Here is a 24647-nt window from a genome sequence, read left to right on the forward strand (position 1 = left end):
AAAAAAAAAAAAAAAAGAAAGAAAGAAAGAAAGAAAGAAAGAAAGAAAGAAAGAAAGAAAGAAAGAAAGAAAAAAAGAAAAAGAACCATTTCAGTGGACATGTTTTCTGCTTACACAGAATGGTTTCCTAAAATATTTCACTGTGAGAGCACTTGGAGATTACAATAGCTCGGTGATCCTTCCACAAGTCAAATGTAACTGAAAACACTAAGTTAACAATGCTTGAACAAAGCATTGTGGAGTCACTTGCCTGCCAGGGGTTTCAAAGTTGTGTCCCTGAAATGGAATCACCAACTATTCCTGGCGGCAGAGCTAGTGCAGAAGAGGACAAAGGCACCCTCTATCCAGAAGCAGATTCCAGAGTAAACAGGCCTTCCACTCCTCCAATCACTGTTCCCTCTCCATTTCTTTGTCTTCTACTTTTGACTAGTTTATCTTAACCTGACTCAAATTTGACAAGAATGAAAATGGTAAGCAAAAGTACATGAGGGGGAAAAAAGGTGTATTCTTACCCTGAGACGTTGAATTTGACAACCCTGTTTTTCAGTCATTGTTAGAAAATGATTAAAATTGGACTCATCAAGTAGAATGTACACAGATATTCCTCGTGTTGATGCCTCTACAATTTCTTTGAAAATATCCACATCAGTAAATACATCCATCACTATAGCAACCACCTGTTAAAGACAAAAGTATGGGACACTTTTAGAAAATCAATAAAGATTAAAGGCAAGTCCTAATATGGTCTCCAGCAATGGTTATAAACCAAAGATAGCAAGGGAGTTTTAAATTTTTTCTTAGAAGTCATCCAGTGAAAGGTGGGATTGTAGAAATTGTAAGAATGAAGGTAATGATATTCTGGGTTACATGGGATGCTTGATTTGAGAAAGAAAGACACCGTGGGAGGAGTTTATGCTTTCTCAGTGAAGATGTTGAAAGACTGGAACAGAAGACCAAGAAAAATGGAGGGCAGAAATGAAGGAAATAAGGGGTGGGAAGAACAGAGCAATATGTGTATGCACCTAAAATTAGCATTACAGACAGAATTTAGGAAAATAACCCAAAGTAACAAAATCAACAACAAGAAAGCAAACAGTCAATGGTCAACGTGACTGAGAAAGAAATGCCGTAAAGAACAGCCACTAAATCGAAGGCATGTGAGCTGACTGTTGCAGGGACGCTGCGGCCCAGAAGTCCTGAGAGAAAAATCAAGTTTGAAGAAAAGGAAAATCTCTTGGTTGACTTACAGTGCCAAACATAGTGACAACTTACAGTGTGATAGGCAGTAAGACAACTGTTCTCACCCTTGTAAACCTCGCATTAACTCACAGAAAGACACTGAGGGACATGGAACAGCAGGTATAAGGGATCAGGGTTTCCTGACAGAGGAGTTGTGTGACAGGCTCAATACAAGGATTCCAGGGATAGTGTTAGCATCAAACAAGTGAAGCTGTGCATGTAGGCATCTTGAGGAAGAGTTAGTCATGGAAGCATGAAATCATTTTTATTTACCCCTATACAACATTTAGGCAGAACACTGAACCACCCTTAATTTATATGAGACGGTGACATTTCCCCAATGGCCTGTAAAACATATTGTAATCAGGCTGTGTGGGGAGTAGACTCTCCCTGAAGCATCTCCCATTGCTGTCCTATATATGGATTGTTATGAGGGGCCAGAAGGGCCAGGATAGTACAAAAGCAAGAGAAAACCATTTCACCTGTCTTGAGAACATTCCTCATGATCTCAGGTATGTGAGGGCTTCAAATCACATCTACACGTGTTAATTTATTTACTGTATTTTAATGAGTGATTTGATGACTATTAGTAATAAAGAAAGTTTTTAAAAGTTCATGTTTTATAAAACAAATTCTAAATTATGTTCCTGACATTCTGGCAGCACTTTTTTTTTTTTTTTTTTTAGCTAGGAAGAAAGTTTAAATAAAGAAACACTACTGTCCAAAATGATATTTTTAACCAGTATACATGAATCCATTTTAATTTACCAGAGACTTTCATGTAACAAGCTATTTTAGACTTTGAAAATGATCAAAATTCCATACCATAGGGTTTTATTTACAAGAGTAATTAAAGTCACTCAGCCAGCGAATGATTCAGTCACAGCCAAGATAGAACAAATACCAGTCTTTCTTGTGTGACAGACAACAGACTAAGTCAAGATATAGTACACTAGATTATACATCTTTGAAATGCTTATCTGGGGCTGACCAAGTCTGGCAGGTTTCTAAGCATCTGCTTTCTCTACCCTCAGTGTTGGGAAGTTATAAGAGATCTACAAAGCTTCAACTGTGCTGTGGAGGGCAGGATAAAATAAGTTGTTCTGTACAGGATTAGTCTTGGCACGGAACAGTGATCAGAAATGACGTATGTCAACTTGACCTGAAAAGTACTGTGTACCCACTTATTCACTGAGCTGTAGAAAATGACCACAATGACTACATTTAACCAAAAAAAGTATAGAATGTTAAATTTGATATGAAATATAAAATCTAAAAAGAATATCTGGTCAATTTAGTCTACTAGGAAAAAGTGCCTGATAGTAACATACATATGGAAAATATCTATTCTACAGATTCATGTAGCCCACTTTAGGAATGACAACAATATTCATCTTTATGAGTGCAGGAAGACATGAGCCTTGTGTCTTAGTTCCTGTTCTATTGCTGTGAAAAGACACCATAACCAAGGGAACTCTTATGAAAAAAGCATTTATTTGGGGTATGCTTAAATTTTTTAAAGGTTGTTTCCTGATTATCATGGTGGGAGTCAGACAGGCATGGCACTGGAGCAGTAGCTGAGTGTTTTACTTCTGGACCCACAGGCAGCAGATACACAGAAAGCCAAACCAGACCTTCATTGGCTTTTCAAGGCTCAAACCCACATTCAGTAACATACCTCCTCAAACAAGGCCACACCTCCCAATCCTTCCCAGTTAGTTTCCTTAACTGGAGAAGAAACATTCATGCATATTACCCTCTGGGGGCCATTTTTACTCAAACCACCACACATGCAGAGTGTAAACCAGTAAAATAAAATTTGAAAAAAAAAAAAAAATGGAAACTTGGAAGTACATTGGAAAGAAAAGTGTTCACTATGGCGCTGAAGATAAATGCTTAAATTTCTTCAGAAAAATGCTTCTCCCTCCAGGATTTTCTGTTGAGTCTTATCTTGTTTCCCCTGGGGAACCTGCTAGCAGCATACTTGCATAGGACCTAGTTTACTTAGCAACACCCAGCTGCACCTAGGTTAATGTTCTGCATTCATTTAATTGCCACCACTGTCAAAATGCTTCATTTAAAGGAATTCTGACTTCCCTAAAGAGAGACAGGAAGATATATCTTTTTTTCTGACATAAGAAATAAAATAAGTTACAAAGATAAAAAGATTAATGTATTTTTTTTTAAAACGTATTTAGAATAAAATCAAGCACAACTGAAAACTTTGAAGAACCGAGTAATAGAAATCAAGGGAAATGATCACTTAAGGGCTATATATTTCTAAGTTTGTAAAAAGCTGTCAAAAACAATGGGCTAATGGATTTCAAAAAGCAAAATGAAGCTGATATCGTGAACAAATGTCTCTGGCCCTTATTCCTGCACAGCTTAAGTAAGAACTAATAGATTGTAACTATATATCAACTACTTAGATTTGCCATAAATTAAATGATCTTGGAGAAGTCACTGAGATGACTCTATAATAATTCGAAGAAGACCTTGCATGCATTAAATTCTAAAATTCCACGTTGTGGCAACTCTTTTCTACTCCCGATGATGACCAAAATAATGCAAACAGGGCTTCTGTCATGAAATATGATAGAATGTGAGCTTTATTCTCACAGAATGAGCATAAAAATTAAATTATCCTAAAGATTTCAGGAGCTTACTACCCAATCTTGATTTCTATATCACAAACCAAGCTTCATGTCTGTAGTCCAAATGATCTACAGTATGCAAAAAAAAAAAAAAAACCCATATTTCTCTTTAATTGCTTAACAAGATACACTGTACATAGTTTACAAAAGTCTGAAGTGTCACTAATTAGCAAAAGTCAGAAAAATCTAGATATAGAATATATAATAGAAGTCACGAGAATTGAAGGGAAAGCACGTGGTATAGTAATAGCCATGGCTTACAAACTGGCCCATCTGTGTGGCAACTCAGGGGGGAAACTAAGCATATTCTTTGCATAGTATCAGACTCAAAGTGCTTAGGCTAAGCATAAGGGTTTTGGGTTGTACCTTCATTTGACTTAAGCAATTTAACTTTAGTGAGGGCTTGAAAGGGAATTATGAGGACAGGGAGAAGAGCCAAAATGAAACTGCAGAAAACCTGTAGTCCTTTCTTTAAAAATTTTTTAAAAATTCAATCATTTCAGATGTTCTAATTTCTCCATACTTCTCCCAAATGGGTGTTTTCTGAAACATGGACTGGAAACTGTGCTTCACATATGCTATCAAATCAACTGTGTCAGGGGCCTTAGAGAAGGCAGGGAATGAAGGGGGGGAAAAAAAAAACCAAACTGACCTGAAGACCCTCCAACCATTTTATACTAGGATAATCCAGCAGTGTGGTGACACATTCTGCCTTACAAAACCTCACGGGGAACTCTGCTGAGAGGCAAAGCTTAGAGGGGCAGAAACAGAGAGGAGGAGCTCCAAAGCAGATTCTGCCCTACCAAAAAATCCATCAATTAAAATGCCTCCGACTGTGTGCGAGGCAGTTCCAGGAGCGGCAAAGGGGTGTGCTAGAAATAGAGCTCTCTTGCCAGTCACAAAATCCAAGTACAATTGGACGGAAACCTTAAACAGAAGACCACAAAAATGTAATACTTCCAGAAAAGAGCATGCCAGAATTAAGTCAGAAACATAGAATGAGCAAGAGCTTTTGGACAATACCCCAAACTTCAAATCAATTTTAAATGGTAAGTTTTTAAAGTACTGAGTATGGCTTGGTCCTCCTGTTTCAAGGTGTCAAAATGAAGCTTTCTAAATATAGACAGAGGACATTGTATCACTAAGACAAAAAACTAAAAATTAAAACAAAAGATCCAGCCAGGCATGGTGGCCCACGCCTTTAATCCCAGCAGAGGCAGGCAGATTTCAGAGTTCAAGGCCAACCTGGTCTACAAAGTGAGTTCTAGGACAGCCAGGGCTATACAGAGAAACCCTGTCTCAAAAAACCAAAACAAAAAAACAACAACAACAAAAACAACCAAAACCAAAACAAAAACAGGAGAATATATTTTTCAATTACATATCTGAAAAGAGACTGACATCCAGATCAGGTAGGGGACTTCAAAATTTAATATCAGAAAAACAAATAGCCTGATCTTGCCAAGGACCAGCCTTTGCTTGGAGAGGGGTTCTGAGGAAGGGGTGTCTGGGAGTAGGGAAAACAAACTGGGTTGAAGCTGGAGGCCTATGCTCTGCTGGAGATCTGGATAGCTCATCTGGAGATCATGAACCCAGTCTTTTATTTACATATCAATCCAGTCATTTCTCTAGGTTTCCTTTTGATTATCCTAAGATCAGCATGCCATGACCCCACCCCCTTAATTCTTAGAGGACAGCAAGCCAGTGCTTTCTTTTAGCATTGCAAAGAAATTCAGAGATCAGCCTGCTTCTGTTAAGCACAGATATTAAGCTAGCTGGGTGAGACCCCATTTTGCTCTGTCCCAGGGAGACACTGAACTCAAGAATTTGCCTGCCTTTGAAAGCATAAGTGAAAAGAAATCTTAAGTGAACGCCTGAGATCACCACCCCCTAAATCTCTTTATCTCCTTCCTTAGTATCTTTCTGAGAAGTTGACACACACTGTAGCTGCATTTGTTCCTTTAGATTCACAAAGCTCCTCATAAATCAGATTGCATCCTTATATTTTGCATAGTTGAGAAATTATATATTTTTCAACCTATGTTTTTAGAGTTCTTTTCCATAGTCTTAAGGGCTGTCCTGAAGATTCGAGCATTTTCCATTTTGTTGAGCCATAGCCACACACTCAATTCCTGGACTTGTGCTGTTTCTAATTATTATGGAGTCAGGAACATTAACAAGGAGGACATTCCTTTAAGGAAGAATGCGAAATATGTACATTATTATACAAACAAGCCTTATGGCCATGGTAACCATTAACACACATGGAGGCCCACATCTGCTGGCCCTGTCACAGGGGCAGGAACCATGTCATTCTGTCCCCACCAAGGCCATGCCAGACCTGGAAGGATCTAAAAGTAGGCACCAGAATTGATTATCATTTACATAAAATTAATACAAATATTTAACAGGTACAAAATAATTACTAGGCATAAATAAAATAGCAAAAGCTAATAGGTATAAAAATTACTAAACATGTGTTGGAGTGATGGCTCAGCAGTTAAAAGCACTGGCTGCTCCTCCAAAGGTCCTGAATTCAATTCCCAGCAACCACATGGTGGATCACAACTGTCTATAATGAGATCTGATGCCCCACCTGTCTGATGTTCTCCTTTGTCATGCAGGCATACATGCAAATAGGGTACTCATATACATAAATGAATCTTTTAAAAACCTGCTCAACATTACTATTGACCAGAGAAATATAAAATAAAACCACAATGAGATATTTCTTCACACCAGTCGAAATTGCTCCTACTAAAATATTAATCATAACAAGTTCTAGTAAGACTATGGAGCAAAGGAAACCCTTGCTCACTGCATACTCTTGGTGAGAAGGTAAGTCATTATAGTTACTATGAAAAACAGTGTAGAGTTTCTTATTAAATTAAAAATGACTAAATTATAGAACTACCAAGGATTCTCTGGCGAATGGGGAGTCAGAACACTTGGTAGAACATATGGAAACAAAAGATGCTGTGAGTCTTTACCCAAGTTGGGGTACCCACCTGTGCAGGGAGTCACACGTAGTAAAAGCTGAGGAAGAAGGGGGCAAACCAGATGTAAGCAAGGATAATGCGCCTAGGTACATAGGACCCACAATATTAGGCACGGGCTGTGGAAATGAGGCATAGACTGGAGTTGACTTAGTGTATATGGTATCCAGGTTGGAGAGCAACACACCACAGGGTGACAAAATCCGGATCAAAATCAGAGATCAGCAGAGGTGTGCTGAACCCTGGAACATGACTCAGTTACTGCAGATATTTGCTGACCCAGGGGGAGATTAATGATGGTCTCCAAAGACCTAAATACCACTTCCACAGAGGAAATCAACATTTCAGCCCTACCATGGCTTGGATTTCTCCTGAACTTTGCAAACTCCAATACAAAAAATTAAAACAAGTAACTTGAATTAAGACAAAAGTAAGAAAGAAAGGGAAGGAAGAAGGAAGGTGAGAGAAAAGAGACTCAGCTAACACGAACTCCAAACACTAAAGTCCTGGTGCAGACACAAAGACAACACAATAAACAAGAAAACTGCCATCCAAAACTGTACCAATCACATAGTAATGGAGTGAAATGACAGTGACTTAAAAGAACGCTCAAAGACTACAGACGAACAATAACAAATATATTCAATCAACACGAAGATAGAATAAAGTTCTCCAAGAGAACGAAAACGAACGGCTGACTAAAATAAGGAAGTCAATTCTATTAGGCTGGGATCCATGCTCCTGCTTGCTACAGCCCTGCCCACATTGTAAAGCCCCCTCCCAAACCCAGATGGGACCAAAACCAAATTCTCATAGTGCCAGCCCCCTCAAGACCAACCACAACTCACTGGAATCAGGACCTTATATGGAAAAAAGCCAGCTCTTGCCCAACATGTCGCCTTTCTCCTTGCCCAGGACTCTAAGAACTGGATCCCCTATAGGACTTCTCTGGACCATGCCCTGGGACCAGTGAACTTCAATAAACCTGAGCAAGCATGTTTGCTGCCAATTCGGTTGGATCTGGTCACTTTGAGTCTCATATTTAAGATGTGACAGTAGATTTCAATAAAGGGAACTGCTGAAGAAAAACTAGGCTGAAATGATACAGGAAATGAAAACCTCTGTGTTAGGTCTCACCGATAGAACACATCATGTGGAGAACAAAATATCAGGGCTCTGAGAGAAGACAGAGAAACTAGGTCATCGAGTCAATGAGAAAATTTAAAAATACATGAGTGGAATGTAGGAGAAATTTGGACCTATGTGAATGAACCAAATCTTTGAATTGTTGGATATAAGAAAAAGAGGAGGAAGAGGAGGTGGAGAAGGAGGAGGAGAAAGAGAAAGAAGTGGAGGAAGAAGAGGAGGAAGAAAAGAAGGAGGAAGAAAAGAAAGAAGGAGAAAAGGAAGATGAAGAGGAGGAAGAGGAGGAAGAGGAGGAGGAGGAGAAAGAAGAAGGGAGAAAAGGGAGAAAAGGGAAAAAAGGGAGGAAAGGGAGAGGGTCAGGGACAGGGACAGGGAGAAGGAGGAGGAGGAGGAGGACCAGGAAAGTATTTTCAATAAAATTAAAGAAGAATGTTTTCCAAAGACATGGCCATCCAGATTCAAATATTAATGGATATTCTTCATAGAGGATTCTATCTCATCTACAGATGGAACCCAGTGAGTCATGAAGCAAAACAACAAGAAGACCCAAAAAGCAGAGGTGAAAGCAGAGCTTGTGAGATGGCTCGGTGGGTAAATGTGCTTACCACCAAGCCTGATGGCCTAAGTCCAATACCAAGAGCCCACATCTTCTAACAATCTTCCTACGAGTTATATACACATCGGAAACTCAATATGTCTCTCAGGAATTTGTACTTCCATGTTTATTTCAACACTATTCATAACAGCAGGGGTGGAAATTAAATGTTCAATAACTGATAAATTTATAAAGAAGAGGTGATACTATATAAAGTGGAATACTACTTAACCCCTAAAAAGATGACATTCTACTACTTGTAAAACATGGATGAACTCGAGATCACTATGTGAAGTAAGCCAGTGACAAAAAGACAAAATTACTGCAGGGTTTCACTCAGATGTAGGGTGATGGTCTGCAGTTGGTGGCATTGTCTCAGGAGGCTATAGGAAGGCACAGCTTTGCTGGAGGAAATATGTCACTGAGGATGAGCAGTAAAAATCCAGGGCCTTGACCCACTTATAGCTGGCTTTCTGTTTCCTATGTATGGAGAGAAATGGGATGTCTTAGCTTACTGCTGCGGCCGCCTGCCTCCATGCCTCCACTGTCATTACAGACTTTACTTCAGAAACAGGAACCCAAGGCAAACCCTTCCTTCTATATATTGCTTATGGTCATGGTCTTTTATCACAACAACAAAAAGCAGCTAATATATGCAGAATCTAGAGCAGCTGGCATCACAGAAGTGTGAGTAATGGACTTGCCATTCCCTCAGGAAGGCAGAGGGAGGAGGAGATGGAGAATGTGGGATCAGTGGGTATTAAGCTGTGTTTACACAGGAGCGAGGATTGCTAATATTCTATGGCATGGTCCTGTCACTAGAAATATGATTATGTACTCTACGTTCTACAGAAGGGATTTTTAATATTTTCATCATGGTGAAGTAATCAATGTTGTTTACTTTGATATTATCATGTATGCATCACACAGTACTCTATTAAGATGTACACGCCTTTGTCTGTCACTAACAGTTCAAATGGATAATTTTAAGAAATAAGAAGTAAGGATTATTGCTGAATAACTGCAGTGCTAAAACCATCTTCTCGGAAGTGCTGTGGTAAAGAGTGAGGGCCGTGTTCAGTCAAATTCTAGGAGCACATCAAACATAAGGAGAAAGCTGAGCTTGCACACCCAAAAGCAATCACTGATGCCACCATTAAATCATGACACATGTGTGACCCTTCAAAGCCAGTACCCACTACTGTATTGCAATATTTCAAGGTGTACAGAAGGCAGAGGCAACCATTGTTCTGTGGCAATACCCTACCACAGAGTTCATGAACCTCGGTGCCAATCTTACATATCGTTTTGTAAACTTTGCTTTTCATTTCATTATTAAATTTGCCAAACCTACAGAAAAACTGAAAGAATATATTGATAATCTATTACCAATAGTTTACTATTATATTTGATCTAATTTTGCAGATAATTATCCTGAGTTGGAATCAAAGCTTGGAATAAAAAATAGATCAACATGGCTATTAACTATATTTTTCAATGAGGCTTGAAGAAAAGGCATAGAGTAGCTATGTAAGTTAATGTGCTAAAATTTTTAGAAGCTAGAAGCCATTTGTTACAATTAATAAACATTTTTTACTTAATTGTTTATTGCTTAGCTGCACCCATGATATATTAAAAAGAAACTTATTATGTAGAAAATAAACACATTGTAATGAATATTATTTTAAATCCTTAATTTGAACACATAAACAAAAAATTATTCAAACTGTGACCAATGAGGGAAGAATATATCAAATATTTAAAATTTCATTAATCATGTATACAAACATGGCAGTAAAGCGAGAATTTATTAGAAATGAGATATGTGAATAGGATATTATTTAAAAGCAGAAAGCTTAAAAAATCATTTTAGAGTTGTGTGAAAACTTTCCGTATAAAATTTTTATGTTCAATTATATAATAATTCACTTCCCAAACCAGACTGTATTTCTTCAAATATGCTTAGTTTTTTGAGGTAACTTAAGAAATACCAAATGCTGATAATTTTGTTGGGATCCAGGGTATAAATATCATCTCATCTCAAGGAGCATAATTGTAGAAGACATCAATTCATAGATCTACAAAGCCCTATGTCACTTACAATAAAACCATAATCAAATGATTACCATTTGCATGTACTTAATTTTCTCTGTATTTTGCCCCACTCTTTCTTTATCTCCTGTACTATGTTCACAGTGTCAGGTTTCCTAAAATATGTGTGGCTGGACCTTGAAAGTGCATCCCTGGTGGTAAGGGACAGTTGTCTCCAAAGCTAGGAAATTTGAGGAACACTTTTCAGGAGCCCATCAAACTGAATTTGACAAGTTTTTCCAGGCTACATAGAACATTAATTGAATTCTCCCCACCATTTCTAGTTTCTTAAGCATTTTGAATAGTTAATAATAGTCATTCTATAGGCAAACACGACACAGGCACAGGACACAGCACATGCTTTGAGCTGAAAGCTGCCCTTTGTACCCTGTTGCAGCTTCTACTCTCGGGTCTTCAAGAGTATAATTAAAATCTCACTGTCTAGTTCTGAAATTTATTTCACACTGAGAAGATCATAAAATATAACTATGTTTTTCTAACTGGTTCATAAAAACTGTTTATGGTTGAAGGGCTGTTTTTGTTTGTTACATATTCTATGTTTAATAACTGCACCAACAAAAAAGTGAAATAACATGCATTCCAAATGTTTTAATTATATTAGATCAAAATGTTTAATGAAAAACAATTAGGGAAATTGTATGCCTATATATATTGCCCTTCACTGTTAGTCTATATTTATGCTATTTGAAAATAAATGATCTGTATAAACAAGTATGAGCCACAGTTAAGCCACCAAAATGGTAGAGGCAGATTATTAAAGAGGAGAGCAAAAGATAAGGACAGATTGGAGAAGGAAATCTACATAAAAGTTATCTTGCAGCAGTAATCAAATTTGGTTGCTTCAGCAATTTAAAATGTAATTTGAGCACTTAGTTAACATCTGAGCAAAAAATCCAAATGGTGGATAACTTCAATTTTCATACATATGCAGAAATACTACTATAGAAGTGAGGTCTATTCTTCCTTGGAAAATTCAAATTGGAATTTCAATGTGGTCAAGGAGAATATGTTTGCGCTAATGATAGCATGCTGCAAGTTTGGGTTATTTGAGACTTTGTTGGCAAATAAATCAGAAGGTGTAACAATGATATATAGATATTCTTTAAAGCACTGAGAAGTCAGGGAAGAGGAAAGGTTATTCACATTATTAGAATGTGAAGCAGTGCAGGGAGAAACCTACTCTTTAGCTTGGAGTACTGAGCTGCTGACATGCAGAGGTAAGCCTGGAAATGCTGGAGAATTAAATACCCAATGGGCTGGATCATTTCCAGTACTTCAGTTTTAAACTAAATTACAATTAATGAGCATGTAAAAAAAAAAAAAGGTTCCACCTCAATTCATAAAGTGATTACAAAGTTCAGTGAGAATCTCACTGCTGTTACAGATAGAATACTAAGTCAGATTGGGTTTTGTTTATTTTTAACATTGAATGCAAACCACACATGTAAAAGACAGGGCATTTCTCTTAACTCCAGGAAGCCAAATAAGTGTTAATGACTTTCTTAAGACATGAAAAACATAAAAGATACTTCTAAATTCACCATGCACCCTGCCCTTCCCCATCCCTTCCTATCCAGATAATGTAGATCTTATTAAGAGCAAAATACTTTAAAAAGGGTAACATATCCCTAATTTCTTGAAGAATGTTTTTTCACTTTCATCTTGATATGCATTAATTTTCATATGAGTAAAATAATTTTATATAATGCTATATGCTATGTATCTGTCATTATAAGGCATTTTCTTCTCATTAAAACTGTTAGAATGATCACACACAGACAAGACTTTCCTTCAAGCCAGTGTGAAGAATGCAGACTGTAGATAAAGATGAGTCAAAACCTGTGGCAAATATGCAGAACAGAGCATTGAACCTAATTGGCACAGGAGAGTCTGCTGTTCAAAGTTCTGGAAGAAATCCAAATTTTTCTAAGAGTTTTCATAGTTAAGACATTTATGAGGAAAAAAAACCCAAAACCTATCAACAGAAGTGCATGCATTATTAACAAAGCCCTGAGAGAGAAGTCTGCTGCTTGACCAGGAAGAGGGCAAAGAAAAACAAATAAATTTAAAGCTAAATACATCTAAATAATACATAATTCTCACTCCCTCTCTGGCTGGTGACTGCCACCAGACACATTCCTCCATTGCGGGAAGACAAGCCCCAAGGAAAGTGATGTTTGGGCTTCAAAATCACAAAGGGCAGCGACAGCTAAGTAGGACCGAGATCCCATCATGAGGCTAGGGAGAAGTAGAGAAACACATCGTGTGACCAAGTGACTGTGAACAAGTGACAGGCAGCAGCGAGAGTAAGAAACCAGCCAGTAAAAGCTTGACAGTCAATGGGAGAGGGAGGCCTCGGAGGAGCATGTGTGCCCAGACAACATCCAGACTGCTAGAGTAAGAAGACAAGCAGCTGCGGAGCCGTCACTGACAGAAATACGCAGAGTAAGTGTTGGGAGAGACAAGTTTGGCTTTGAGTCAGTTAAGGTTCAACCATCTATGATCCAGGTAGGTAGGTGTCCTTACAGCTACTTGGGATTAGGGAAAAGCTGTTAGCCTCGGTTTTTTAAAAATTAGTTTTAATATTAGCATGTGTTGCATAAAATAGTAGGTTTCATCATGATAGTCTTTCACGAATGTGTATGATACACATGAATAACATTTTCTCCTCCTTGCCCTCTCCTGCCCAACTTCAGTCTCCCACTGCACACAGGCCTTTCTCCATTTACAAAGTTGTTTCGGTGTGTGTGTGTGTGTGTGTGTGTGTGTCTGTGACTATGTGTGTGTCTGTGCATGTGTGTCTGTCTATCTGTGTGTATCTTCTGTGTATGTGTGTATGTGTATGTGTGTGCCTTTGCATGTCTGTCTGTCTGACTCTATCTCTCTCTGTATGTCTGTACACGTGTGTCTGTCTGTCTGCCTCTGTCTGTCTGTCTCTGTCTGTCTGTCTGTCTGTCTCTCTCTCTCTCTCTCTCTCTGTGTGTGTGTGTGTGTGTGTGTGTGTGTGCGTGCGCGCATGTGCACGTGGAGGCACACACCTGCATGCATGTGTCAGATCCTCTGGCAATGGTGTTACATGAGATTATAAACCATCTGATGTGGTTCTAAGAACTAAACTCATCTTTTCCAGAACAGTAAATAAGGCCAGAACTAAGGCCAGAAGAGGGCATCAGATCCCCTGGGACTGGAGTTACAGGTGGTTGTAGACTGTAATGTGGCGGCAGGTAAGGTGTGCATAGGTCCTATGGAAGAGCAGCCAGTGCTCTTAGTCACTCAGCCTTCTCTCCACTCCCTGTATCTTGGCTTTCTTTCTTTCTATCTGTCTGTCTATCTGTCTCCCTCCCTCCCTCTCCCCCTCTCTTTGTCTCTTTTTATTTTATATAAGAGCTCATTGGGGTCAGAGGCAGAATGTTCTGCTTGAAATATAAAAAAATGTCCCAAAGGCTCATGTATTTGAACACTTGTTCACCAGCTGATGGTCTTTGTGAATGTTGGAGAATAGTTAGAATGCGGAGCTTTGGTACCAGAAGTGGGGACTTACATTTTACCTTTGAGGAGCAACCGAGAGAAATAGCAATAGAAAATAATATGTGTGTGTGTGTGGGGGGGGTGTCTCAGGAACAATCCTGATCATCAACTGAAAAAGATGTTTCAGGCCTGGAGGTTTTACATCCCAGCCTCTCTTCTTTCTCCATGAGCTCAACTGCCTCCTCCACCCACTGCCATTTTCCCCTGCTGGGGATGTTTTCTTGAACTGCATGGCAAAATAAATCTTTCCTACCTTAAAGTACTTTGCTGATATTTTCCATTTTATTCAATTGTATGTGTGTACCGTATGTATGCTTGGGTATACGTGAATTTGTGTATATGTCTAAGCAAAAGTACATATGTGTGTGTGAGTGCATGTGTGTATGTATGTGTGCGTGTGTGTGCGTACGTGTATGTGTGTGTGTGTGTGTGTGCGTGTGTGTGTGCGCGCGCGCGCGCACGCTAGAGCATACACATAGGGAAGCCAGAGATCAACGCTGGGCATCTCCCTTCAGTTTGGAGTAGAGGTCTTTTACTAAACCCAAAGCTCAGCAATTCAGCTAGGATGGCTGGACACTGAAGCCCAGAGATTAACCTGTGGCCATATCCTGCGTGTTGGGACTATAGGTATGAGTAGGCATGCCTCTTTTTTTTTTTTTCCCCACATATGTACTGGCGATTCAAACTCAATGACCTCACATTTGTGTGGCTCTACCAACTAAGTCCCCAACTGCCCCAATAGGAATTTAAATGAGTAAGGTTAATTTTGCATGTTGTAGGTTCATTTGTTTTTGTTATAGGCTTCTATATCATATATATATAGTATATACATTCTATATCATATATATAGTATATAGTTAGTATATAAATATACTAACAGAGTCTTAGTATTGACTTTATCTCCTATCAAGATATTTTTAAAGCTTCAGTATTAGAAATAGAGAATTTTTCAAGTTAAAATATATTCTCTGAAATTTTATAAATGCTACAGTGTTCGCCTAGAACTGTGCACGGAATAGAAGAAAATCACAGCCTGAACAAATATATAAACTAAATCAGCTTTGGTGAAAGACAAGCTATCTAACTGAGATTCTATTTTAAGTCTTAAAAATCTTTATAAGAGATTGCGTTTGAAAATATAATCAACATTATCTCAGATCTCCTAATGTCAGAGGCTCTAAAATGCAAGGTCTGGCAAACCTCCATTTTCAAAAACATTTACATTACTATTCATAATAGTGGCAAAATTACAGTTATGAGGTAGCAATGAAGTAATTTTACGGTCAGAGGTCACCACAACATGAGGAACTGGATTAAAGGGTTAGAGCATTAGGAAGGTTGAGGGCAGCTAGCCTACAAGTTTGAGAGGAAAGAGAAAATGAGAAGGAAGACGACAAAGAAAGGCAGAGATGCAGGGCTGGGCTGAGAGAATTACTCCTAGCACTCTCCACAATGTTGACATTTCTGACTCTTCACATTTCTATTTACCAACTATTAATGATGCTTTAGGTTTATTTTGCCATTTTCCAGTGGTAACTTTTTTTTTTTTTTTTTGAGTACTAAATGCTTATCTGTGTGAGTTTCAGTACTATACAGCACAGGCTTTGTCACAATTTAAAGTTAAACTGAGAAAGAAACACAATTACCAACTATTCAGAACAGGGGTCAAAGAAGAGCACTGCAGGGGGGTGCCATGCTTCTATCCCATCCTTGGAAGGAAGGCTGGCAGAGGCTACCCCTGGCAGCCAGGTCAGCCCATGATCTCCTCTTTAGGACCCAGCTTGTCCATCATTCTTCATGTCCTGTTCATTCCAGCCTCTAGGAGGAGGATCCACATAGACTCTTCCATGGCTCTGCCAGGATCATGTGCTAATGTGTGGTGTGCTTCTGGGGTACAGACTTGTAATGTTAACATACAGAAGAGACTTCTCATGGTCTGTGTGGGGGTTTCTATGTCACAGCATTCTACTCCTCCATCATAGAACAAATGTTACTCTGCTTTCCCATAATCCCAGGTCATTTCTCTGCAGGAGACTTCCATCTGCATCTCTACTCACTGTCTGTTTTTTTTTTTTTTCTTTTCTTTTTTATTATTGGTTATTTTATTTATTTACATTTCAAATGTTATCCCTCCTCCCCAGATTCCCCTCCACAAACTCCCTCTACCCTCTCCCCTGCCCCTGTCTCTAGGAGGGTGCTCCTCTATCCATCCACTTCTGCCTAGTGTCCTAAAATTCCCCTGCGCTGTGTCATTAAGCCTCCACAGGCCCAAGGGGCTCCCTTAACATTTTTAAGCCACTAAGATGTTGCTATCTATAAAATGTAATTCACCCTTTAAGAGCCCTTGACTGGTATTTAAAAACAGTGATAGCAGTAACTTAGTTTAATTTAAAAGACAAGATAACTCTAAATCACGCCTCTCTTTTCAAGTAACAGTTTTGAAACGCTGGATTATATTTCTTGTACAGAAAGTCTCTTGTGTACTGTTTGGAAGTGTCATCTGTCAATAAAAACCTAGTGGTCTGCTGGCTGAGACAGGAAACTGGCAGTGGGGGTTCATAGGGAGAGAGGAACTTTGGGATAGATTCAGGCTCAGGAACAGATTCACCCTAACCCTGAGGAGATAGATAGCTGAAAATGAGGAGAGGTAACCAGCCATGTGGCACTCATAGAACAGAATAAGCAGAATAATTAAATTAAGAGCTAGTCAGGGAAGAAGCCTGAGCTTATAGAAATATGTATGCACAAACAATTAAGCCCCACAGTAATTATTTCAGGAACTAGGGCTCGGGTGGAGAAACATATGATTACAATTTCTAGCAAATACTTTTGTTTTTATTTTTACTTTTGTGGGCTATGCTTTAGAGTAAACTGTCAATTAGGGGGAACATCCCTGTGAACACACTGCACTATCAGAACTCAAACCAATGAATTTCAATGAATTGGTAGCCATAAAAGAAGGTCTAACGAAAAATGCTGACAAATATACATTAGATAAAAGAGACTCTATACTGTCTAGCTGTTCCCATGAGTGTCTATTCTTATTTGTTGTCATTTAGGTATAATATAATATGTATTATTCATATATATTTGTAATGTATTATATATTAGCATATATAATACTTATCAATATAACAAACAATATATCATTTATAATATTCATGAGCAATATGCATATTGCTCACAAATATATATTGTCACATATATGTAAAATCATCATGCTCTAGGATCATTAACTGAAGGGATGCTTGATAGCTTCTTGTCTTATTTAGCTATATAATATACTAAATTGTATATTTAAGTATTTTTCTTATTTTGATAACAAAATCAGATAAAATATGCACCAAAGCACCAATTCAATTGACTCCATATATTTTAACCATATGGGATGACTAGTATAGATTGGTAGTTTTATATTTTCTTAGTACTATAAGTATTTAGCCTATTTCTAAGCAAACTAAACATTGTATATGCTATGATTATTTTTTGTAAAACCTACTTATGTAGGATTTTGATTCTCTATATAGAATAGAATGACAAGGTAAAACAAACATTTTCACTTGAATGTAATCTGTGAATTCTGTAAATATATATTTATAATATATACAGACACACACAGTGAGACACATAGGGTATAAATTATAAATTATATGTGTGTGTACCAAAATATATTTACACTTACATACAGAATATCAGATATACTGTGATATATGAAAAATGGGAATATATATGCATAAGCTATGTTTTTAAGAATCTTAATTATGAAATAAAAGTAGAAAGATCATGACTAATCTAAAACGAATGGGTATTTAGTTAATAATAAATAACTAAAGTATGCTTCATAATACAGCAAGAACAAATTGTGATGAACAGTTGTGTTAGTACATCAAATTTAGCTATTGTTTTAATTTTCTCGTAATCTTTTAAATCTATCCAGATTGTTTACATTCTTTTAAGTTTGGCCTTGAACATGTATGTAGCTTCTCTAAATTATACAGCAACAACACATTTTTGAGATATTCTGTACAGCACAGTGATTATACTTAATAACAATATTTTGTATTATCATATATTCATTATTATTTAATTAGATTTTAAAATCATTTAACCAGTGTTTAATTTCTTTTTAATAATTAATAATTGTTAATTATAATATATATGTACCAAAATTATTATAAAATTTTAAAATTTCAGTGCAAAAATGTATAAGGATGGAAGGTAATATATTAATTAACTTTGTTTAATTATTATACAATACATATTTTAAGATATCATTACAGAGGAAGCCAGCAAAGGTACTTGCTGACAAGTCTGACTACTTAATTCAATCCCCAGGACACGTTTGGTAGAAGAAAGCTGACTCTTGCAAGCTTTCCTTTGAACTCTGCATGCACACCTTAGTATACACACACACACACACACACACACACACACACACACGCATGCACACACTCACGTACTGTGCACACATGCACAGACACACACACAGGCACGCACGTGTGTGCATACACACATGCATGCACATACAAGAAATAAATAAGTTTAATAAAATATTCTCATACTTTATAAAGCACGCATTGTACACCTTAAATATACATAAATATATTTATCAGCTTGAAAATGTTCCAGGTTTCTATTTATGTCTGTAGAGAACAATCAGAAATATATGTATGATTTCATGTTCGAGGGAAACTGGCTTCGTTAGACTGCTCTGGCCCTTGGCCCATACTAAAGCTATTGAGAAGCACCACCATGAGCGCCAAGTGTAGTTCTAATCTTTCCCTGCAGCAAGCAAACATTCCCTGGTTACCCAGCATCCCTTTCTTCAGCGCTCCCCCTTGGACGAGAGCAGAAAGGACTTTACTCTTGAGGAAACAGTCTATCATTATCAGGCACCTGCAGCCACTCCTCCCATCTGCCTGGTTGCTCCCCACCTTCACTCCACTGCTTTTGCATCTGGGAATCCTTCGGATATTTTTTTTTTTTTCTTTGCAACTCTTCCCTGCTTTGCATGTCCATAAATTTGTTCCTATTTGTCATTCAATTCTAGCTTGTCAACTTTGGCTCTCACAAGAGCTGTGCACTCATAGCTAGACTGTGCTTCTTACAACTTCTTGACTTTGTAGAACTAGGGATGATAACGCTACGGACCTCCTAGTGTAACGTCTTAACACTCAGGGTCACATTGACTGATCCACAGGAGGAAGAACTGTAACCAGCCTAGGCACAGGGAGGACCACACAGAAGTGGATACTGAGCTTGCCAGACAGTGTGAGAAAGTATCAGATCAGGGTTAGAGACAAGAGAAAGATGTGAAGAGGAGTGATTATTTTAAACGTTTTCATGGAGTTATACGATCTATATTAGACTAACACTTTATGTTTGGACAGCCGTCCTCCTGAATAGAAGAAAGTACCCATGGATTTAGCCTGCAGTGGCCCTCTGGTCTCTCTGAAAATGTTTCTTATATCCTGGTTTTGAACAGGCATTACTCTAAGATAGACTTTTTGATAACTGGCTGCATGTCAACACAGGTCCTTGGTCAGTGCCTCTGAAACCACTAATTATTTGTGAGGATGAAACGTTTTGTAGAATGTTTTAGAAGAAACAGCCTTTCATTTGTAATTTTTAAAAAATGACCTACTGTTTAATCACACATTTGAACAAAATGTAAACAAAGAGTTTAAACTACCTGGGGTTGGACAAAAGAGAGCTATAGTATATAGAAACTGTCATGACTTGCTAGACTGAAAAAAATGATCAATCTGGCAGTGTTCCCAGTGTAATAAAGGGCCCTGCCCTGTTACCACAGATAAGGGCTAGGCATTTATGGTGTAAATGCTCTGGGCTTGTCCAGAGTGATTTTAGAGCATGTGGACATTTCTGGTGTGTGAATGTACAGAGCAACGATTCTAATGTTTGCATGGAGAAGAAAATGTGTGAATATACAGAAAATGTGAGAGAAAATCTTATTGAAAAAGGTCGCGTTAGATGAAATAGTATGCGACAAGAGTGAGAACGGCAAAGGAGCAGAAAGCAATGGAGAAAAGTAAAGAAGGGGAAGGAAAATGTGGTTTGTTTTTTTTTTCTGTTTTTCTTGCTGATCCTTCTTTCTTTTTCTTCTTCTCCCTCTCCCTCTCCATGTCCCTCTCTCTTTCCCCCTCTCTTCCTTCCTTCCTTCCTTCATTCCTTCCTTTTTTTTTTTTTTTTTTTTTCTGAGACAGGATCCTGTTCTGCAGCAGGGCTGTATTTGGACTACTCATAGCAATTCTTCTGCATCAGGCTCCAGACTGCAGAGATCACAACTCTCCTCAATCGAAATACTTTTTGATTAAGATGATTTCACATTAGTTAAGATAACATATATTACAGTAATAGAAATAATAAAATAAAGACTAGCATTCCTGTAGAGGATTGATGAAGAACAATATATATATAGCTATTTTTAAAAATGAATAGTAGTGTAAAACCTCAACAACAAATGACTGAATAGCAAGCTGTCATGTTTTCCAGCTATCCTTTTAGAAATTGGTATGAAATATACAGAGTCACATGAAATCTCAGAAGTAAGGCTCAGGGAATACCGAGAAAAGGAGAAGACTGTAAGAGCAGGACCTGGTCACCTAGAACAAGATAGGCTTATCTAGAAATGACAGGGTGGGAGCTACACTCATAAAGCAGCAACATTACGGTCACCTAAACAAGACCTACATGATGACCACATCCATCAGTCAATGTGCCAATATGGCTTGGCCTCGTGAAAGAGATCAATCCTGCTGAGAGAAAGAGGGTAAGTTTTCTCCAGGGAAAAGTTACCCTATGGTTTTTCTAATCCTATGTGATCTGTGCTAAACACTTGTATAGATGAGCAACTATCTATCTATCTATCTATCTATCTATCTATCTATCTATCTATCTATCTATCTACCTAGATGTACGTGGTTTAGATATAGACTATAGTAGGAGAAGAAATTATGAGTTCCACAAGGAGTAGGAAGGCACAGGAGGAGCTGGCATCATGAAAGGTTAACATAATGCAAATAGAGTATTTATACAAGAATTTCTCAAAACATTAAATTTAAATTAGCAAAGAAAGGAATCTGTCACCTTCCAGAAAGAAAAGGAGAAGCTGGGCAGAACTGTTAGAATTATTCTAATGAAAACAGAGTTGAAGAGTGACATGGCACCCGGGCAATCTGTAGTGATGTCTTCAGATAAGAAACATCTCATGAGTAAATCTCACAACATTGACCCTGATGCTGAGATCAGAAACAAAATACTGAGGTACACATAATATATTTAGGCCCTCAAATCCAACAGCTTTTCTAGGGGTTAAATTACAAGCTACTTCTGAAAGTGATTCAGGTACATTAAAAAAAAAAAAAATCAATGTTTTATCCGTAAATAGATTGGGGATGGGAAGAGAATCAGCAGGGATAAAGCAAGGCTTAAAGGGAAGAAATGTAATCTTTAAGTTATCTACTACTCATAAAACAATATCCCTGTCATTGAATATCCATCTTTCAAAGTACAAAAATAGCTGTAATACTTCTCTATATACATAGTTAATAAAAACCATCTGTGCTCAATATGCAACTGCCTTCCAGGTCATGCCAAGGAAGGGCTGAGAATCTTTGTTGCACACTTCCAGTTAACAACCATTTTTGTTTTCCTTTCTGTTCCAGTTTTGCAGCAATGAGTAAAGAAAGCAAGGCTGTTTTCAAGAAAAAAAAAAAACAAAAAAACAAAAAAACAACCATATTCCTTTCCATACCATTTCTGAATCCTGAAACGCTGAGTTACTACAGCCTCTTAAGAATGCTTCATTCTGTCAACATTTGAGTGATTAGACCTAGTTTTACATACCTGGAAATTCTTTAAAATGGTGGGGAATAAGAATGAATTCTATTTGCCATATCGTAACAGATAACCAAGCTTTTGCAAAAGAGGAGAACTGTGCAGAGTCTTGTAAACATGACTACCATTAAGTCATTTATTTACTGATGTTTTACATGAACATGTGTGTTTACTAGATTTCCCTCCAGCATTGATGTTCTCGTGTAGCAACAGACACAGAGAGCGAATCCAGAGAAGGATGACAGGATACAAGGGTGATAGGCTGAAAGTAGGACCAATACTAGTAGATTTTGAAATATTTCCTATCTTTAGCCTCAGGGTCTTTTCAAACTATGCAAGAGCCCTAGCTGGGCTGGGTAGATGCCCTGTTCTTCTCCATATGTGTAGAATAACTAAGGTTGCCATTCAGTCAGTAAAACTTTCCAGTGTCAAAGAACTGTCTTGCTTTATTGAAAAATATGTAAATTTTGACCTATGATTGCCTTTTATTGTCTAAATACACAATTGTAATTGGATTCAATATTAAGCATACCATGGCAGCAAGTATGTATTAGCTGCACACATTCTTGCTATGGCTCTTGAAGTTCAGCACTCGCATGCTTCAGCCTTTCTTACTGGCAGCATGGGGAAGGAAATGCCTGCCACAACTATCAGTGCAGGCATTACTCACATTCCCGTTTAAGGAAATATTCAGAGGATCTCATAGTCGGCTGTGAACTAGGGCGTCCTAAGAGTCTATTAAGCCTCTCTAAGGCAAGCAAAAGCAATTGGATGTTCATGCATGTGTGTGCGCGTGTGCGTACATGTGCATTAGCTGTGCTTTGTGCATGCGTTTGTGTGTGTGTGTGTGTGTGTGTGTGTGTTGTCACTGACATACTGGAAGCTGTAGCAGGGCTTTTAAACTCATTGGTCACCAACAATTAACAGCAAAGATAAATATTCCATTTCGAACATAAAAATACTTTTATACTTGATAAATATAAAATAAAAGATAAACTAATGACTGTCCTTCAGTACTTCTCTTTCTCTGGCTCTGTCTCTCTGTCTCTCTCTTTCTCTCTCTCATCAAGCCAAGTTCAAATTACGACTGGTCTTCCTGCTGAGACCAAAGAGATGAAGCAGTTTTACTGAGATTCCCCAGAGACTGCGGTACTGGTATGGGGGTCAGATGAAGCTGCGGAGGCCCCCTTCTTTCTGCATCACTCCGTGCCACGGAAAGGCACCAGCCTAAAGGCAGCCTGGTTCTTTGCTCGAGTTTTCATGCATCTTTTTAAAGGCTGGTTTATTCATTTTTTCAGTAGATGTATATGTGCATGCCTGCATGAGTTCATGTTTATCACATGCATGTAGGTGCCCAAAGATCCTTTGGAGCTGGATTTACAGGTGGTTGTGAGAAACTTGATGTGGGGGGGTGGAACCCAAACCTTGGCACTGTGAAAAAGAAACAAACGCTGTTAATCACTGAGCCGCCTCACTTGCTCGCATGTGTGCTTTGTGTATAAAGATAACGGAAGGAAAGTCCCATTGGTAAGCTTAGATGTACTATAACAGTGATATAATTCACATCTTCATATATATTGTAAAATGCTGCTTCTCTCTGTGTTAAAGGTCTTAGATGACTCTAAGAGGCGACTTGAAGTCTTGTTCATGGTCAGGGTGAGGACAGACATTAGCAATCTTAAAAGCTTTGAGCACGACCCTGCTGGGTAGCTACAATGGGACTCACAGCGGTTTCCAAATTTTATGAAAATCTTGTTTAAACACTGGCCAGCTGGTAAAAAAAAAAACACAGCCCTCAAGAGGGAGAAGCATAAGAAGTTCAAGACCATTGTAGGCTACATAGTAAGTTCAGGGCCAGCCTAGGCTACAAGTTCCTGGGTGGTGTCAGCTCTGCTGGTTGGGGACAATACTTTGAATTAACATCATCTGACACTCAAGAATTTGTGATACGAAACGAAACGCTGATGCCAGCCTTGGTGATCCACCACAGGGTTTTAGACTTTGAAGGTGTGTAATAGTCAAAGAATGCATTTCTCCTGTGTGCTGCTGGTAGCACTGGATAGGGACATACACTTGATAATGGTTAACAAGCCCTTGTACTTTGTGCTTGGATGTCATGAAGCCCAAAACATGAAAGCTACCCCAAGAATTTCCTGGCAGCACGTGCTTATCAAAATCACCTGAGAGTTCCTGGGCTGTACAAGAAATCAAACAAGCCAAGAGCTACAGTTCTTGTAGATGAAGAATAGCATCTGTATTCATTCCTCTCCTTAGTGTGGCCACATTAAATAAATCACCCCTCTCTGATTTCCCGTATACTTGTCTTTTTAAATTGGTATACTGAGGACAATGAGCTGAACTTACTTTTTTAGGGGTACTAGGTCCAGATCTGACCCTAACAACTTCAGCGATAAGAACAGTGAACACAGAACCAATTAGATACGTGTGAGTGATAGAATTAATTACTCTTGAGAAAATTTTGCATGAGGTTATGGAAAGATAAAGGGGAGAGAAAGACAT

At 38.2% G+C, this 24647-nt stretch overlaps 1 protein-coding gene across 1 annotated transcript in view; it reads right to left on the reverse strand.

Moving 5' to 3' along the window:
- Positions 1–24647, reverse strand: part of Fam83b (family with sequence similarity 83 member B) — a 79714-nt gene that overhangs the window by 15529 nt on the left and 39538 nt on the right. The window contains exon 3 of the mRNA XM_021207949.2: positions 513–677. Within this exon, the coding sequence (XP_021063608.1) occupies positions 513–677 (165 nt within the window). The remainder of the gene's footprint in view (positions 1–512; positions 678–24647) is intronic.

This window comes from Mus pahari, chromosome 10 (genome assembly GCF_900095145.1).
Source record: "Mus pahari chromosome 10, PAHARI_EIJ_v1.1, whole genome shotgun sequence".
Taxonomy (NCBI): domain Eukaryota; kingdom Metazoa; phylum Chordata; class Mammalia; order Rodentia; family Muridae; genus Mus; species Mus pahari.